The sequence below is a fragment of the Salvelinus namaycush genome, chromosome 5 (assembly GCF_016432855.1).
Source record: "Salvelinus namaycush isolate Seneca chromosome 5, SaNama_1.0, whole genome shotgun sequence".
In the NCBI taxonomy this organism is placed as follows: Eukaryota; Metazoa; Chordata; class Actinopteri; order Salmoniformes; family Salmonidae; genus Salvelinus; species Salvelinus namaycush.
In genome coordinates this window covers 47,372,763-47,392,622 of record NC_052311.1, presented here as the reverse complement: position 1 = coordinate 47,392,622, position 19,860 = coordinate 47,372,763, and the positions used below count along the sequence as shown (strand labels likewise).

General features: G+C 41.2%; 2 protein-coding genes across 3 annotated transcripts in view; one reads left to right on the top strand and one right to left on the bottom strand.

Moving 5' to 3' along the window:
* Positions 1-662: 662 nt before the first annotated feature.
* Positions 663-3,721, bottom strand: si:ch211-225p5.8 (uncharacterized protein LOC555567 homolog). The gene is made up of 6 exons (XM_038993106.1): positions 3,317-3,721; positions 2,790-2,956; positions 2,271-2,508; positions 1,686-1,860; positions 1,400-1,454; positions 663-1,177 (listed from the first exon to the last, which is right to left on the bottom strand). Exons 1-5 carry the CDS (start codon positions 3,360-3,362, stop codon positions 1,409-1,411), a joined length of 672 nt encoding a protein of 223 aa, XP_038849034.1. The 5' UTR covers positions 3,363-3,721; the 3' UTR covers positions 663-1,177; positions 1,400-1,408.
* Positions 3,722-5,214: 1,493 nt separating this feature from the next.
* LOC120048357 (protein Aster-A-like) overlaps positions 5,215-19,860 on the top strand; it is a 34,185-nt gene continuing 19,539 nt past the window's right edge. Inside the window, exons 1-5 of one of the 2 annotated variants that reach the window (XM_038994265.1) lie at positions 5,215-5,611; positions 6,219-6,413; positions 9,588-10,753; positions 17,955-18,171; positions 19,777-19,797. In XM_038994265.1, the coding sequence (XP_038850193.1) occupies positions 10,305-10,753; positions 17,955-18,171; positions 19,777-19,797 (687 nt within the window). In that variant the 5' untranslated portion in view covers positions 5,215-5,611; positions 6,219-6,413; positions 9,588-10,304. Of the gene's footprint in view, positions 5,612-6,218; positions 6,414-7,126; positions 7,692-9,587; positions 10,754-17,954; positions 18,172-19,776; positions 19,798-19,860 lie in introns of those variants that run through there. The other variant, XM_038994267.1, reaches the window with a different exon arrangement.

Sequence of the window (19,860 nt, the reverse complement as noted above, 5' to 3'; positions counted from 1 at the left end):
TGTGACCCTATACCTGCTCCCATACTCTCCTTTCCTCAACCCTATTGAGGAATTATTTTCAGCATGGTGGTAGGTATACGATCGCTTTCCCCAGGAGCGTGCCACCCTCCTTCAGGCCATGGATGAGGCATGTGACAACATCATTTCAGACCAATATGAAGCTTGGATTTGCCTTACCAAAAGGTTTTTACCGCAATGCATGAACAATGACATTCACTGTGATGTGGATGAGAATTTATGGCCAAATGCACAAGACAGGCTTGATGCAAATTAATGCATGCTAAACGTTGTTTCATTTTAATTTAATTTGTTTCATTTAATTTCTTACATTTGATTACAGACAGTACATCTATGTTGCAATTATATATATTTTTAAATGTGCATGAATGATTGTAGAGGATGTTTTCATTGATCACACCTTTGGTCACACATTGGATACATTTTCTGTCAATTTTGTTGGGTAATGTAAGTGTATTGCCTAATGTGAAAACTGTGAATCTACTGTAATTAACAGTACTGTAACATATTACTTTCAGAACTTCTAAGTTGCATTGTTTGCTATTGGATTAACTGGTAATTAAAACAACTCATTTGAAAAGATATTGTTGTGTTTAGGTTATTTTCAACCAATAAACATTTCACAATAAACTTGAATCAATGGCTGTGTGGTGAGAGATGTTTATAATCCAAATGGATGCACAATGAAAGGTTTTGAATGAAAGACTTGCTGCATTACAAGTGTGACCAGTTTGGTATTTTGTTCTAAGAGTTGTGAAAATATACCACATACTTGTGAAAATAGCTCTAAAGCGATTACATTTTTTTGTAATAACATGGTTGCAGATGAGACCTATGTAGATGCACGGTTGTTCCTGCCAAAGCTTTCTATGTAGCTCAGGTGGAACTATCTGTAATCAGAGCTTTGTCAGAACTGTTGATCTATCACGTGATGACATTCTCTGTTGAGTTGACACACTAAGGATATTCGGCACCATCTGTTAATCTAATCACCACTCACATCAGCTGCAACTACCTCGTACAGTAAATCAAGTACATTGTAAACTGCATGTGTTACACACTATGCTAAGACATTCAAATTATATTTCTATGATATAATAGCCTTGTAGTGTAATGGTAACAGTTGCTTGTGACAGAGTTCTCCATCTTTGATGTTTACCTGTTAGATACACACAAACAAAATACATCAAGATCAAACATCTGCTTTAAGAATAGCAATGCAAAAAAACTTTTGATTCCAGTGAAATGTGTCTGAATTTAGAATAGGGAAAGTAATAAAATGTATTCTCTACAGTCAGCGGTCTAAAATCATATATACGGTACAATCAAGTCTATAAAATCACACTTTTAATCATGTGAGAGGATTTCAAAACAAACTCACTGAAACAAGTCACTCCAGAAGCACTCCATCACAATTGTCCTTTGAGTCTAAAGATCTGGAAATGTCAAAAAAATAGACTGAGTTAATGGTCAGGAAGTAAAAGAGATGGAGGGATGACGAGAGAGAAATAATGACATAGAAAGTGAAGTTACAGTATCTGGTATAGAGTAGAATGGAGAATATGTACCATAGACATCCTTTGATTCACAAATTACACAATCGCTATGGCGTGTACATTTGCACATTATAAAGTATACATTAGCAAATACTTAAGACTGGCTCTCACTCTTTTATTAGGGCCAGTTTTTGGGCCCTCAAGGCTTTGCGGGCATCCCGCGCCTCGTGTTCAGCCCAGATCTTGTTGTAGCAGTGAATCAGCACCACGATCATCCACAGCTGCAGCACCACGATTAGCACGTACATCATGATCTCTGACACCACCGACAACAGCTCCCGATTGGCTAGGAGGAGGAAAGGGAGTGCTTTGCAGAGATCATGTGTACTTTACTGTATACATTCATGTCTATAGAGCGCATGTAGAGTTCAAGGTGAATCTGAATACTTTTAAGTATGGTTAACGGGCCTCATTTTTAAATAGGTAGGGATGAGGAAGTAAGAAAAGGAAATGTGGATATTTAACAGTATTTTTGGGCTCATCCTATTATCACATAAACGTGTGTTACATGAGATGCATTGTTTTTTTACTAAGAGGGAAAATAATCTAAATATACAGCGTGGTCAGACTGACTGAAAAACATGAAGGAAGAACTTCAGGAGTTTGTCACATACACAACAAAGACCATTAAAGAGAGATTGATTTAAAAAGCAAGAGATAGTAGAAACATTGTTCACTGGGAGGGATCCCCATTACCTTCGGCCACCACAGTAAGCTCCACCTCCTTTTCCACTGTGATATATTCATTATCCAATGGGAGGAAGAGGGTGCGCTGGAAGGTGCAGCGGTAGGTGCCTGTGTCATTAAACGTGACGTTGTGAATGAAGACGGCTCCTATCTGTACATCCTTACTCCCCATTGTTCCCTGCCACTCTAGCCGGTCATTAAAGTCCCCGTGGAGGGTGTTGGGGTGTGGGTGGTCATAGTGAAAGATCTTAAAAGAAAGTAGAACACCCACACAGTGTTTATACACTCCCAGATGATAAATTACGTAATATTTCACCCACGGTATTATACATGCATTCCTCTATACCAAATTGTTCCATATTGTCATTTTTAGCCTTTCTATTGTCTTGGTAGTCACGTCCCATTTTATTTACAGTGCATTTAACAAGTTTCATTACACTTTACAAAAACATTATACACTTACATAATACACACTAATTAATACATAATACACTTTACAGCTAGTCAGTATGTAGTAGGCCTACTTACGTGGATATACTCCTCCTCTCCTGTGGCTCTGAAGTGCCAGTCAACCGTGGTATGGGCCTGGACCTCCTCTCTCCTCTTACAGGAGATGCAGCCCATGAGGAAGCTCTCCCCGGCCACCGCCTCTGTCATGGAGTCCACCTCTGCACAGCCCCCATGACAATGTGGCACTTGGGTAACCAGGGGATCATGGTGCCAGAGGCAGAGTAAGAGGAGTGGGGAGTTGGGGCCAGAAGAGAGAAGAGCAAGGAATTAGACAGCAGTTTGACATGATGACGAAATACTCGCCCAAGATCAGTGGGGTTATAAATAACAACAACACTAACATGATCAGGAACAACACATCGTATTGATAATCATAATTATGTATAATATAATAACCAAGCTAATATTTAAATTTTTTGTCGGCTACATATCATTTTATAACAGCAGTACACACTTGACTTTTGCATTAGGCCATAGCCTTATAGTATGTTATGCAGGCTGATTCGTTATCTTTTTGGTCTCAATTTTCTTAAGGGAAAACTTACCACAAAGAACAAAGACCAGGAGTGACGATAATAACTGTTGTATCATTTTTCTTCCAAAACTCTTGCCAGCAAATGAATTGAATAAAATCCCCCTATTTTTATTTTCTTGCTTTACTCCCCACGAGTTTCTTCTTGCATGAAACGGAGTGAACTAATTTCCAATAGGTTGCTATGTTGTTAACTTCGCCATTGTTAATCAATACTTTTTCTACCTTATTCTGGGATGTTCTGATTTCCGCTTAATCAGAGTTAGTTTGACATTTCCAAATGATAACTGTTCAGATCAAAACGGATTGAAGTTTATGTATGATCTCTATCAATTAATCGGAGTCTATTACTTATTAATTTGCTTCAAGCTACGCGAATAATAACAACACAGAAGCCATCGATGCAGTTTCCAGCCTACACTCTAGTCTACACAGTATGAGTTCGTATTTTACAATGTTATTTTTAGACCGTGTGAATACATGCCTGTCTTGAATGTCCAACAGTTTTAGCGCACCCAGGCTAAGGCGAAAGAGAAGTTGAAATCAATGTACTATTGCATGATAGCCAAGCCAACCAAACCTTTCTAATGCAAATCATAGCCAACTAATTACCATATGGGGCTGTTTCTTGTACACATCATTTAAGCTTTGTTTTAACCAACAACCTATTCTTATTTTATCAATCAATTAAATAGTTCTTTGTTTGGATTCTTTCAGTGGCCTATGGTTTTGATTGAATCAATGTCAATGATCATTCTGGTTTTAATCTCTGAGAATAGATGGCAGTAATGAAACTGCAGTTGTAATGCACATTGCCCAATTAACAGTTTGGTTATGAAGGATGGTTATTTTGATAAACATTTTGTCCACACTCTAAGTTGAGAGAAAAAAATCTACAAATAAGTATTCAGTTCACTATCACTGACCAGGAAATGTGACATAATGTCAAATTTGTTAAGCAAATGAGGCAAGATACAGACATGCGTATGTGTATTCAAATGTGTGCCTGTCTATAGTTTGCTTATAGGACACACATGATGCACAACTCTATAATGTTCCAGAATATCAAACAATCCATGAATGTATTTGTCATTGTTGGCCTTTCCTAGTAGTGTCAGAAGTGGGATGGAAAATGAAGTTATTATATTATATTTCTAATAACTTCCTTGGCAAAAGCAACACTTTCTTCAACTGTCAGTCTGATGCACAGGCAGGGTTGACTCAGCATCAACAAGATGTATCAGATGTCATCAGATATCTGTTATCAGGAATCTGAAGCTCATTCAATGCAAAATTACTTGGAAACACAAGGCTATTGCAATAGAAGGCAAGGTCCACAAAACAGATGACTGAAGGACAACATAATGACAAAAAGACCCAAGGAGCAGATAGCCTATGAGGATCTAATAACATGCCGTCCATCACCTCTCTACCTTGTCTGTATGTACACATGTCTACCTCACATGTTTTCAAGTGTATTTGTTATGTGAGGAAATCTCAGCTGGTTAATGAAATGTGCTCTATGATGTACAGTAATTTGATATGCGCAATAACAAGAGATTCATGCAATTCATCTCTGTCATCGAATGTCTAGGTCTTATTTGTATGTCTAGGACATTCTCATGTGATGCAACCACACACACACACACACACACACACACACACACACACACACACACACACACACACACACACACACACACACACACACACACACACACACACACACACACACACACACACACACACACACAGGTTTACTTAGACCTTGAGGGTTGACAACATTAAAGCTTTAAAGCAAATATTGACTCATGATAAACAGTTAACTGTTGTGTATGAAAACTGATGCCTGTTGATGTAGAGGGGGGGTATCCATTTGTTATGTTGCTTTCACCACTCCTGTATAGAACACACACACACACACACACCTACCCTCTATTCCAAACCACACATGCTGGTGTTTTTTTATTTTTAGCCCAGATCTGGTTTCTAGTTCCCCATTCTGCGAAGGGAAGCGTTCAGCAACACATCTCTCCGTGACCTGGTTTGCGCAGGCATAAACTCGGATTCTCCTTGAGTCGTTGGCACCATGGAACTGGAGCTGTCCAGGTGTTTATAACCGGATGTAAAATACCATGAAGCGCGAAGATGTAAAACAAAGAGGGGATTCTGAAAATGCAAAGTAATTGCGACCACTATTGGCTATTCTTCTGAATAATTGTCTCGTGAAATAGTCTGATAAACTGAAGCTCGAGTGAACTAATAAACCCCTGTGAGAAGAGCAGCTTTTACCAGCAACATTATTCAGGTATGGACGTATAATAGTGTGATAGATTTGTTTAAATTTAAAGTGGTTTATTTATCATATTAAATGTAACAAACGAACATACCAACGTATTTTATTGACTTGATATTTCTTTGCACTTTACATACAGCCCTGTAGCCCATTTGTTCCTGAAGTATCAATCATGATGTAGACAAAATGTATACTGAGCAGTCTATTTCTTGAAAAACTTTTCACAAGTTTTTGAGGTAACGGCTAAGACAACAATGTTATAGCCTAGTTACACAGGTACTTATACAATATATGCCTACACATGGAAACGAGGGTGAGCAGAGAGAGCATATTGTAAGTAAATATTGTCACGTGCATGAACACTGTCCATGTCTCTGCCCCTGTCTAGATGTCATACACAAATATTGACCTGTTGTTGACCATTGCACTTTCATATTAACCTAAATATTATACATTTATACATACATATTGTTAGGCTTCTAAAATTCTCAGTTTTATTAATTATTATTATTATTATAAAACATAGGTTACTGTATTGTCTGTTGTTTCTCTGATAGAATGTCCAAGTGGTGAAACCAAATGCTCTTGTTCCTTGTCAATATCCCCTTCTTGCTTTCAGTCTTCTACCAGAACAAGGTGACCTGTCCTTCACCCAGGCGCCTGCAGCCGCAAAGTATTCGACTGCATGGATATCGTATCTCTCAGCTCGGCCCGAAATTAATCAGTTACAGCTCAGAGAGAGAGAGTAGCCGATAGCAGCATACACACACAAGCGTTGCAGCAATGGTGGACCACTGTGACCTACCTCATAAAGGTGAGATCCCGACTAATAAACCTATATTAATCAATAATATCAAGGTTGTTTCATAATAATTTAAATATGTGTATTTTGTTGTACTTTTCCTCTGTGTGCAATTTTAAGCGTGCTTAAGTCCATTATTTTGCATATCATTATTGTGACAGCACACACTTGAATCACAAGAGGGCGCAACAAGTCTATTCCCGGCCTTCATCTATACATTTCTATCTGCATTATTGGACATGGTTTAAACAGCTCCCATGGTATTAAGTCATTAATTGAGAGGCATTACAGATTGACAGATTGTTGTGGGCGCTATCCATGCAATTTGTATTCTAGTGTTGATCGTTGAGATGGCGTTGATTCAGTCACCAGTGGCTGAATAAAGTTACACAGTTTTAAGCCCGCCCTACTAGGATATAGCTTCGTTTGATTCGCTTAAAGTGCTCCAATCATCATGAGAACCCGTTATTTGTCATCTAGCGTTCTTATCACCAGACTGTACCACAAGTTTTGGGGAAAGGGTTATAATTAAAAATGATTATGTAACAATGTATTATTATTTAGCAATATTTTAAAGCATAAAAATCAACCCACAGGGAGATATTTGTGTTGCTTCGAATCATAATGTTACATTTTAGAAGTAGTCAGGAAATATACTAATATATATGACTGTTGATGCCCCCCTCTTCAAAGTTTTTGTTTGGCTCTGTTGAGATTCCGCTTCGATCGCTTTCTGTCTTGCAGAAGTTATTTAGCCAAAAGTGCTAGACACAAAAATGGGAAACATTAAAGTTTCCCCTATAAGACAACAAGATAAAAGCACAATAAATACCAGCAAGCAATGTAGCTAGTGTTAGCAAGCCAGTTAACGTCAGACCAGCAGACAACGAACCGCGTTACCCGGTACTTAGCTATCTGGTTTACGACGTCGTTAGCATAACTAGCTAATGGTGTTGTTAGCTAACTAGCCAACAGTTAGCTCGCTTCAACTAGGCAAATGTTGGAATAAACAATACGTTGACTGCTTCTATGTTCCACCAGTAGCTAGCTACGTGTATATTTAGCAAGGAAGTTTGGTTTTAGCTAGCTACCTATCTTGTCAGTCAGGTCTATTTCGGCGAGCTGCCTGGTGTGTTGGCAGCAGGAGTGGAGGGTTTTACATTTCAAAAGGATGCTGCTGATGGGATCCTGTGAAAATGTGGATTTTAATATCGCTCCTCGCACTGTCGCTCGGCTTGTTTTCGAAGCCGAGCAAGATAATCGAAATGGGGGAAATTCATCAAATGGGAGGTAGGAACTGAATGCAAATGTTAACCGTTTAAAGTGTGTTTTGTGCAATCAGTCAAATGTATTTACAAAGGCCTTTTTGCATCAGCAGATGTCACAAAGTGCTTAGACAGACACCAAGCCTAAAATCCCAAACAGCAATCAATGCAGGAGATGTAGAATCACGTTTTTGGCAACTTCCTCAGAGGCTCTGAAGATATTGAAAGCTTGGCAAGCCAGTTAGCTAGGCTAATTTTAGCTAACTAAGTTAGTTACAATAGTGTATTTTTATTGTACCAACCAAAGACTAGATATCTAACGTTAGCTAACTAGACGGACTGTATTGAATACAGACTGGATAATGTTACTGTATTAAAAAGCGTTTGAAGTTGACGTGACGACGTTGAAGTTGTAAATAATAGCAACCCAACTGTTAACTGATAACTTCTTGGCCCTGCCTGAACAAAATTGTTGTCATCTATGCCATGATCCTATTTTACCCATGCGTTTGTGTCATCATAACTTTTAAGACTGGAGCCAGGCTAGTATTGCACCTACGGAAACATGATTTGGGGAAGTCCTTGCTGTTGATGATTGTTTATAGCCCATCTGAATCTCTGTGGTGTGTTTTATTGCTAGTTTACAAGATATGGCTGTGTGTGAAGCAAAGATTGAGAGTGTCACACGAGTATTACCATGGATTAGCAAACAAGAGCATGCCAAGATTTCTCTTATGCAAACAGATGACCAAATACACTGTAGGGCTTGGGCCTTGACTAAAACGAGTGCCTGCACTGCCGGGCGGCAGGTAGCCTAGTGGTTAGAGCATTGGACTTGGACCGAAAGGTTGCAAGATCCCTGAGCTGACAAGGTAAAAATATGTCGTTCTGCCCCCGAACAAGGCAGTTAACCCACTGTTCTTAGGCCATCATTGAAAATAAGAATTTGTTCTTAACTGACTTAGTTAAATAAAGGTAAAAACAATTATACAAATTGAATTGGTCAAAAGAAGCTAGATAATAAACACACACATTATCATGTCTGTGACAATATAACATATGTTCTGCATCATCTGTGCTGTCTGGCTGAGAGAGTTGATTTTTGTGTTTGTCATTGTCGATTAAAATCGTTCTGCCATTTCCTGGTCGCCTAATTTCAGTTTGACAAAACAAGTGAGTATAGTGTAGAGAATCATAGTACCATCTAAACCGCTGAAATATATTTTTCATACTCAAAAATATTGTATTTTCAGCTGTTTGAAGCTGGTGTACAAAACCAAAAGTAAAAGATGCAAAAAACGAAACTTAAGAACGGGGAGCATAGAAATAGTGCACAGATCTACCGCTTCTTAGACATCCTATGTGATTTTTGTCGGGTCGCCCCAAAAGTTACGTATTGCAGCTTTTAAGAATGAAAAGAGGGGATGTTAATGTGGTTGAGCTGGACCTTGAAATTTGAAGGAGGGGCGGTGTTGTTGGGGTGTTTGAGCTAATCTTTGAGATGGGATAAAGGATTGTTGTACGTATTGTGTATGTTTTTTGTTTTTAAAAAGTGCTTTAATAGCGTAATCTCTCAGCATTTGACTCCAAGTGCGCACTATAATCACTTTTACTGACTTAATACCAGAAGGGAGCAAAGCTGCAAAATCTGCCTCACAGCAATTTCCAACCAAACAATGCATCGAAAGCAATCAGACACCACTGATATTGGACACGGAATACATAACTTCCATCGATCTGTCTCTCTGACGATCAATAATTCAAAACAAGCTGTCTGTGTCATTCAGTACTTCCTGATACCATTTGAGGTCAGCTCTCAAAACCAATAGAAATAGACATCAACATGTATCAAAGTAACCGGGATCATCTTTTGTCCAGAAAATTGATCTTTTACAATGTTATTTTTTTTCTGTCTATTAAGGGAGAATTAGACTGTTAGCCAATACTACAGTCTCTCTTCTCCTCAGCCCCCTGCTACAGCCGGACATAGATCGTTATCGCTCCCACCGCAAGTTCAACTGTTGCTATGATGAGACCAAATGTGAGACTGCACGCCCTGTGAACTTGGCTGAAGGTAAGAGGGAGAGCAGGCACATCGACGGAGACATCGGACAGAGGGGGGAGTTGCAGAAGAGGAGGAAGTGAGGAACAAAACTACAGACTACTGACAAAAAGATGCAAAGAATCCCCATGCACAGAGCATGAGGTGGAGAGTTGGAAAATATTAGAGAGGGAGAAGACTGCATTGTATTAGCTTTTTTAATTCAATGAGGGTCCCACCCTGGTTTCCTGCTGCAACATTATTGACTGAAATTAGCAGGAGAAGCTAAACGGCTATAACCTAGTGTAGTACTGTCATGCCCTGCACTACCATTGAGAATAAAACCTGCCTTCCATAATGGCATCTTTCATACTGCACCATCTAGACGTCACTGGAAACATGAGGTACATTCACAAATGTTAGCCTAGCAGGTCTAGGACCAGACAATTTATTTGTACCAAAAAGCAGAAGTTGTGATCGAATCTCAGACCAACTTCCTCAACATCCTGACTTGGTGTCAGCATCATTTGCTTCGCCACAGCAAACCTTCATTGGGGTGTTTTGAAGTAAAACAATTGGTCTGAAGTTGCTCTGAGAATGATGACCATGTCTGTGCTGGCCACCGCCGGACCAGAAAGCGGGGTGAACCAGCTCGTCCCCATCCCCACGCTGAACATCCTCCCCCCGTCCTCAGACACTGAGGCCTGGTCCCGCTTTCCCAGCCCCCGGCCTCCCCGCCGCCACCGTAGCAGAGGCCGGACCAAGAAGAGGAGCGATGGAGAACAAGAGGAGTCATCCAAACCCCGGGGGAACGGCACTGAGGAGGAGAGGGTGAAGGGGAGCGCAACTCCTCAAAGAAGCCCCTCACCTCTCCCTTCACCCCTCTTGCCCCCCCATGTGGAGGACGCAGTCCTGGGCCCTTCCCTGGACCTCTTGCTACCCCCGTCGTCTCGCACCTCCTGGTCACGTAGCTCGTCTCTCGGCCGGCGTTCACGCTGGTCCCTCAGGAGTCTGCTCAGCAGGGAGTCTGACTGGGACAGCTGCAGGTCAGTGCTCTGCTCTCTATCTCCTCTCTAGGACAGCCAGGCAGCCAGAGGCCTCAGGTTCCCTGCAGACTCACCTCAGACCCCCCTCAAGGCTCTCCCATCTAGGGATGGGCTCAGTTATTTGCAAGCTGCAGCACATTGGTTCATGGCCTTGTAATGTACTGAATCAGGGAACTGTAACTTAAGGCACTTAGTGTATTTTATATCTAAGCATTAGGTTAAATGAGAATTCACAGGCTACATACTTCACTGATATTACATTAGATAAGACGAGGAGACTGATAATGGTGTGTCACAGATAAAATAAATGTCACTGTTGTTTGACAGCGATTGGAGTGGAGTTTTCTGTAATGGCACACCACAAGCCAACTATTTGGAAAGGGCACAGCAGAGGGCTTATTGGTTAAGCACTAAAACCCGCAGAGGGCAGATTATGCTGTTAACCCAGATTGGAGTTCACCAGGACTATGTCACAGTTTGATTTGTTCAGGCAGGCAGAGGAGCATGTTCATTATGCTCTTATAATATTTCAGAGAACAAAATCATTAGCCCAGGTCACAATATAAAAGGTGCTACCTCGCCATAATTGAAGTAAGCCTGCACCTTAAATTCTATTCTAGATAAATTGTAAAATTTTGAGGGAGAGAAATAAGCATATGAAGACAAAGGCATGAGGCTGAAAAGAGAGTAGGCTAAATGAAATGTTAGGGAAACGAGAGATCTATATGTTGTAGCAGAGAGGGAGAGACGCTTCCGCTTGGTCAGTCACAAGGATCAGGGAGGCGGGTTTGTGTGCACCGCTCATCCTGCTTAGAATCCATGACATCACCGCCGGCCAATAGGAGCCCACGCTTCGTCTGATGTCACCTCTGTCCAATTGGAGGGGGTCTCTGGTGGTGCTGCAGTGTCCTCGGTGAGCCTGTTAAATGACCATCCAGGCAGGCAGAGGGTGTTCCTCTCTCCGCTCCACATTAACAGCAGTGCCCTTGTCCTGTTCATTTACCAACCAGTTTTATTGGCCCAGGTTTTGTTTAATGAAACATTACTTAGATAGACCTCTGACATTAATTTTACAGCTCCTTAATGATACTGCCTGTATTTTCTATATAAGGTGGTTAAAGCTATATTAATTAGTTGAAACAATAACAAAGTGGCCACCCCGCCTCTGATTTCGTAAAAAGCTAAGGGATGGGCCTGGATAAATGTAACCACTTTTAAATTCATAGACCGAGCTATGGATATAAGGACTGACCATCAATGCTATCAAAATTTATAGTTTTGCTTTTACATGGTTTACAGTAAAAAAAAAAGAAAGAAGCTAATATCAGTTCTAATGGGGTACGACATAAGTTGTAATCATCAAGAATCAATGGCTATATATACAGTTGATCAAGTTGTGGTGAAATCCAGGCATTTTCTGTTTCATTCCAGTGTTTTGTAACACTGACTCTAAATTGGAATATTTTTTTTGCTGACCCTCTGAGTGGACACGTGAAATTATTAGGCCTGAGACTATTTACTCGTTCCCATTTAGCCTGGACGCATTAATACAATGAGGCACAGTATTCTTATATCATTAAAACACTAGCCAGTTCATTTCATGTCTTTTGGTTACCATTGTTTTTGTCCTGTTGCATGAAATAAACCCACAGTGTAGATGAGAATAATTGACCATTGACAGCCACACCCCGACGGGAACGGATGATTAAGGCCAATGAAGGCGTTTCAGTTATGGTTAGGCTAATGACTTCTGCGTGGCCGCTGTGGTGGTCTCAACAGACGGTTTATTTCCATGGGGATCTGAATAACGATTTGCATTGGAAGAACATGGAAGGATTCTAATGCAAATAATGAGTTTTAATACAGTTGAGTATTCAGGGTGCTTAGTGGGGGCAGCAGTTGATTTGAATCAGAGGCCAACAACTCGTGTGTGTGAAGCAGTCTGACGTGGAGAAATGCGAGATATGTTATGCGAGGCATGTTCCTACAAGATGCTGTGTAGCCACATCTCCCAGTCATTCTATTGTAGAGACTTGGTAGTTAGGCTAAATATTAGCCTTAGTCTACTAAGGTAATATTACCTCTACCTTAAACCTCAGATAGGCTACATAGTCTATAGGCTCCTTTTGTCTTACCCCAACACTTTGTTGGTTGGGGACAGCTGTGTTGGGTGTTTATCTATCAGAGACCAAGTTGGATTCCTCAGTGGTTTAAAAGCACTTTCCCGTGGTGATCAAACCTCAGTCACTTGCACAACACTGACTGCACAACTGTCTAAGCAGTAGCATAATTGTAGCGATAGTCTGAGCGACGGTGCGGAAACTTCTTCCAATATAAGGCTAGTAAATAGCCAACTGTTGTGTGTTGGGCTATCAGATCTCAGCACCACAGTCATGAAGTCAGTTAACATCTTAAAGATTGCACTTTGACGGTTTAACAAAGTGCTAATGTAAGACAAACATGACGTGTAAATTTCCTAGTAACATTTCTTCTTAATCTGTTGGGTAACAGAGGATGGATGACAATAATATGGTGGGTGGGGGAGGGGTTCATGTTTTCTCCAGTTCCACCACTGTTGCATGCACACTTGATGCTGAACAACTAAAACCCATCACATTTCAAAAGTAGGTTAGGCATATGTTCTTCACCCTTGGGCTGTTTTTTTTTGTCAACAGTTCGTCAAACATTACCTGCAGAGTGGGGTTAAGTTAACTGAGGTGAAGGGAAAACTACTAGCTGATACATGTCCTCCCTGTCTGTTTAGGCCTGACCTGCTTGGCAGACGGATATCTAATTGAGTAATTGCCGTTGTACCGTCCCCCCCATTCTGCTGGCCACATAATCCCAGTTGATAATCCACTGACACAGAAAAACAACTGCAGATCAATTGTCTGCAGGCCAGGCCCTTGTCTCTCTGTAGCCTATATTTGAGGTGTTTGGCGTCGCCCACTGTTCATATTTATGTTTGGATTAACGTTGACTAATGAGTTTTGGCTCAGGTCTCCTCCCACTCAGCCATTTTTCTGCTAGATAGTTTGGAACAGGGCCTCACCTAAAAAATGTGCGGCGCACAGGCCTAAAACACCACTCACCTAATTAGCCCAAAGAACATTGATCTCTCCCCATCAACGATGTGCAACCACTGCTCTTTGGTAAATTACTTTCTGTTGAATGGGCCAGGGACCAGATTTGAGCATCCCATCTTCTTTGCCCCCTCACTCTTTATTTTTCTCTCTCGTCTTCACATGTTCTCGTTCTTTCTCTTGCTCCCTTCTTCACCCCCCCCCCCTTCTCCTGCCTGCCCTATGAATTGAAGAGATTACAGCAGGCACTCCTGGACCTCAGAAAAGCAGATTACAGAGAGAGAGGGAGCGAGCAAGAGAAGGGGATCTGTACAGCATGGATTATGATGTATCCTACTCAGTGGGTCTCTAATCTAGAGATGGACAGAGCGATTGAGGGTTAAAGGATTGGGTGGGCTTCGGCCAGGTGGACACTGCGGGCAGCACTGTTTTAGTACTGGATAAGTACAGTCAGTGTGATAAACCATGTTAGCAAACAGCTGTGATATTTTATTACACCATGTTAGGCCTATATATAATCTGTCTACAACTGGCCCTAATTCATGCTTGGATTTTCTCTTTTATAACCTTTACCAATACCGTCTTCATTGATTTTAAAATAACTCACAAGTACTCTAAAAACCTATTTTATTTGGCTCTCTCAGTTCAACGCTACACTCTTACAAAAAAAAAATGGTTCCAAAAGAGTTCTTTGGCTGTCCAGGTAAAACTCTTTTGGGTTCCATGTAGAATTCTCGGTGGAAAGGGTTATACCTGGAACCAAAAAGGGTTCTCTGAAAAACCCTTTTAGGTTCTAGATGGCACCTTTTTTCCCCCTTAAGAGTGCACTGCTACTATGCATGGGCCTCTCTTGTGCCTCCTCCTCCCCCCTCTCTCTGCTGCCTGTGTGTTCAGTACGGATTACTTATGGGCGCAGCCTGTCAACGCTAGCTTGCCCAGACACAGAATAGGAGACTGGTTGAGTTCGGGCTATCTGCCTGCGAGGGAAGGGTGTTAGTTATGGGGAAGTGAAACAGGTCGCACATGAAGTGCTCGTTTCTATTCCGGGCCCGCTGTCCGTTTTTATATCCGACAAAACAGACATCGGGATGGACAGTGTAGCGTCGGCTGACTCGGCGCTGTGCACACAGGACCGGTGCCATAGTGATACAGATACTATGAAGCAGCGTGTGGACATCACGTCCAAATTGAAAACACCTCATGACATGGTAGAGTAAGTGGCAATATTATTATTTACGTAATAGGGCAGTCTGCCCTCCAAATTGAAATATTTTGCCCGTTTGTCCTCGTATTTAAATGCCTTTCATAAAGGTATAGGCTACACTCGTATCCATGTGGGTGGGGAACTGGGAGGGTCAGTAGTTGTGGGTAGTCGGTGATTGCCAATTGAAAGATGGATGGGCTGGTAGAAAGGATATGAACGTCGTTTGATTCGAATGGCCATTTCGGAACCCGTGTCTGCCGTACGTTTGCGTCTATAGCAGTCTGAAATCAGCGAGATGATTTGGGTAATTTCTGACAGCATCTGTTATTGTGCTTGTATAATTCATATCTCACGTAGACAGCGCGAGTTCACGGAGTTACATTCTATCGTTGTTTACGTTCTGTTGTCTGACAGGCGCTATGAATGGCGGTAACGTTAATTTTGCGCCTGACTCATTTTTACAGTATGCTGTACTTGGTTGAAAGTAATCTTCTAAAAACAGAGCTCTAAATAAAATGTATGCAATATTGTGGTAGTTCCATTTGACAGTCGTTTGCATCTCTACTTTGCATGATGTGTGATTTAGTTTGGAAACTCACTGACAGCTTGACACGAGCAGGATAATGTCCGGTTCGGGTTACACCAGTGACGTATGAGGGGTCACACCCCATAGAATTAGAATACTAGAAAGGACATGATCCTTCTTATGATGGGATAAACTTAAACCATTTTGGTCAGGGAGTTGGTAAACCATGGTTTTCTATTTCTGTGATAAAAAAATATTTACAATTGTGAATTTATCTGCACTGTATGTTAGCTAGCCAGCCAGCCTTTTTTAGAGGAATGATTCCATTTATTTGTCAAATCAACTGCCAATATTGTAACATCCCATTCACACAATGCAGTCAATCCACAGCCATACACTGTCTGAAATCAGTTGATGATAGGATTTAGACAAGTTGTAAATGTAACAAGTAGGCCTACTGATATTGTATCATATAATAGCACTCAGCCTCCTAGAAAAACACACATTTATACATTTATACCGAAAAGTGCATAACATTTTTAACTGTATAATTATATGATAATATTTTACGTTGACATTAATTCTCTCACAATTTTTGATATCACATACCTTTTATTTTCCTGCTTAAGAAAAATTTGGATTATGCCTCTACTGCCATTCATTCCAATTAGACTTGTTTGGAATTCTCCCTGACCAATATGGCTGCCATTTTCCATTCTGGAACTTTGAGTGTTCAATTACAAATCTCCTCTAGTAATTTAATAGGATCTCTATGGCACACACTCTCCCAGACTGAACACAACAAGCTTATTAGTGCCCCTGGGTAGGCCTGCATGTGGATATAATTAGGCCTACTGTACTTTGACTGTGCACACAATTTAGTTGCAATGTCACTGAATCATCACTCAACTGTACTGCAGGGTTTCCCAAACTTGGTCCTGCCCCCCCCCAGCACTACACAGCTGATTCAAATAATCAAAGCTTGATGTTGAGTTGGTTATTTTAATTAGCTGTGTAGTGCTAGGGCAAAAACCAAAACGTGCACCCAGGAGAGGAGGGGGGGGCAGGACCGAGTTTGAGAAACCCTACTCTACTGTACATGGATAAAGTGCTTTGAGACCATTTCTGAATGCACAAATCTGGCAGCAGGCATCGCCTCAAGTGTTGGCTCATTCCTATGATTTCATTATTCAGAATCACAGCTACTATTGGTGGGTTATTTCGCAAGGGGGTTGTTACCTTGGCGATAATGCTGATATTAACCCCTAGCCCCCCCCCCCCCCTACCTCTGGTCACCATGACAACTGGCAGTTGGACCAGTGTGGTTTTGGCAGTAATGAGAGAAGAGTTAGAGGAAAGGGAAGAGAGACCGCAATGGAGAAGGGGAAGCTGACTGAACTGAGGCTATGGATAGAAAAAACACTGGGGGGAAAAAGAAGAGGGGAACACTGAGAAAAGAGAAACAGAAGGTGCAGGAAGAGAGAAATAGAAACAGATGCAAAAGAAGGGGTGAACAATATGATCTAGAGGTTGTTGTTAGTGTATAAATGCTTGTGGCTGTATACAGTGGAGTGATTAGTCAGTGTCTGTGTGTGGGCTATGAGTTATTGCTTGAGATGAACAAAATGATCAAATGAGCTCACACAGTAGACCACAGTGTCTGTTGAAAGAGACTGTTTGTGTGTGTTTATAGCTAGTTAGTACGATATGATTGTAAGAGTCAAAACAGGAGGCGGTTGTCTGTTTTCACCAAACTGCAAATTAAGCGCAAGTCTGCAACCATGGAAACTTTTGTTATGGCATCAATACAGCCATTTTTATGGAGCCATGACCTGAACTCTGAACATGAGCTGCACATATTATGGCAGCAATATAGGTTTGACCTTGTCTTTAAGTTCAGAATGTCTGCTTTCACTAGAAGGAAGACAACAGCATGGTTGTGTAAGCACACTACACACCTAACTTGATAAAAGGGCTCTTCATAAAATCCTCCATTGAACATTTTCTGCCCTAATGTGTTTCTCATGTAGGCGTATTCAAAGCAGTGCTTTTTTCATTTATGTTGATGGTAGAGGAAGGATCCACGAGGTTCATACCACTGCACTGCCACAGGTAGGATATCTAGGCTATATAGGAATGGACAGTGTCTGACCGCTCTAATCGCCACCAATCAGTTGGGAGAAAGGTTAGAGTTAATGGTTGGTGATTAGTGCGTTTTTAGCTAAATACAAAGCACAGTTATTCCATCCTTTCCAGCATGGCCAGATAGGCTTAACTACTTACATCCTTGGCCACCGTGAAACCTTGATGATGACATGAACATGAATGTCCATACTCTTTCCCTTAGCCTACCACTAATCTCTCCTCCTCTTCTATCTCTCTCTTCAGTACCGCCAGTAACTCTCCGCGCAGCACCCCTGGCAGCTCCCCCTCTCTGCGCCGCCGGGTGCTGGGGGGTAGTGGTGGGGGTGGAAGCAGGACCAGCGACGTGGAGGGTGGCCCGGTGGAGCGCAGTGGGGAAAGGAGAGGTTCGGACAGCCCCCTGCCCTCCGCCGCCGCTTCCGCTTACCCCGTGGCCTCACGCCATTTCAGCCGCAACGCCAAGGTAAGGGTACCCTGTCTAATGCCACTCTCATTTTGTTATGTCAACAATATACCGGGGCCATATTCAGTAGGAAAAGGAGGTGGAACGTTGCAGACAAATGTCATGAGTAGACCTGACGTGATTCCTTTGTCTACATGTCAGAGAGGCATTTGTGTATTTCTATACTATATTTCTATCTGAACTTTCCACAACGATGTGCCCTGCTGAACACAGCCCTGCTTAGAGATAAGGACAGACATGACGACACAGCCACGTAGTCATTGGCCGTGTCCGAATACCCATAATTGCTTTGTAAATAGTAGGTGTTTTAGAAAGGTGAGAAAAGTAACTTTTATAGTATGTGAAATGTAGTGCTTTAAATGTCAGGATGTCATACTCATTTTGGAATTTAATCTAGTAGAGTTCGCTGAACACTTGAGGAAGAGAATAGTCTTTCGAGACCCACGTGTGTCTGATAATCAGCTGATGGGATGCGCTGTACCAAAATGTATGAATGAAGGGAATAAATGCAATTGCCATTAGATACATTATCCGTAGGATGCCTAGTATGCTGATATTTGTTGCTTACTGCATTTGTTTTTATTAAACAGTACGTTCTAAATGGTATGTGGTACGATTAGTACACAGTATGGAGTTTAAGTAATGGCGTCAGCATGCTTCAGTTCGGCTGGCGCCTAGCTGAACTCAGCTAACCGAACGAGTGTCCCTTAAAAGACCTTAGCTGGAAAAACTAGAAAAAAGCGGCAATAGTACTGTTTGTCCATTTTGACACACTGTAGCCAGTATACATTTCCTCAAAATAGTCAGAATTAATCTAAGGTAACTCAAGAATCTGTCATTAATTTTGACATTTTTGCAGAGGAGATCTGTCGTGCACTTTGACATCTAGATTTTGGACACGGCCACAGTGTTAATTGGAATTGGAATAGATTGACTGTGGGTAGATTGTCAATGCATGAATCATGGGCTAAAAGCCAAATGTTAAAGGCCCAGTGCAGTCAAAAACATGATTATTACTGAGTTTTATATATATATTTCCACATGAGTTTGGAAAAATATTGTGAAATTTAGAGAATGAGATGATGCTATTTTAGTGTAAGAGCTGTTTGAAAAGACCATCTGGCATTTCAACCTGTTTTGGTGGGATGGAGTTCCCAACCTCTCTAACAATTACAGTTTGTTTTCAGTTTTTCCCTCCCCACTCCTAGACAGTCTTAGAAAAAATCTTGCTTAAGGAATTGCTCTTTGCTAAGAAGCCATTGTTGTTTGTTTTGAATAAAAATTGTAAAGAATAATCACAGTAAGGTACTTCATTTTTACACAAATGATTTAATATTAAGATAAAAACGGCTGCATTAGACCTTTTACACACATAAAAGTCAGAGATGATAGAAACACACACAGCAAGCTTGATAAATGACCAGAACATCAAGGAACGCCATACAGGCCTAATGGCTAGTTTTTCCGCAGTGTCCCTTTTTAACCTATTCCCCAACTACATGAATGTCAAAATAGTTAAGACTCTACATTTACTGTTTAATGATGGAGAAACCTTTTGGATGCTGTTCGTCACTGATTATCTGCTGTTCTTTCTTTCCCTTGCAGAAAATGCAGAGCTGGTACAATGTAAGTATACTCTTCAAGGAACTGTTCATTAGGGGCTCACACTCCGGTGCACTTTATTCTGCT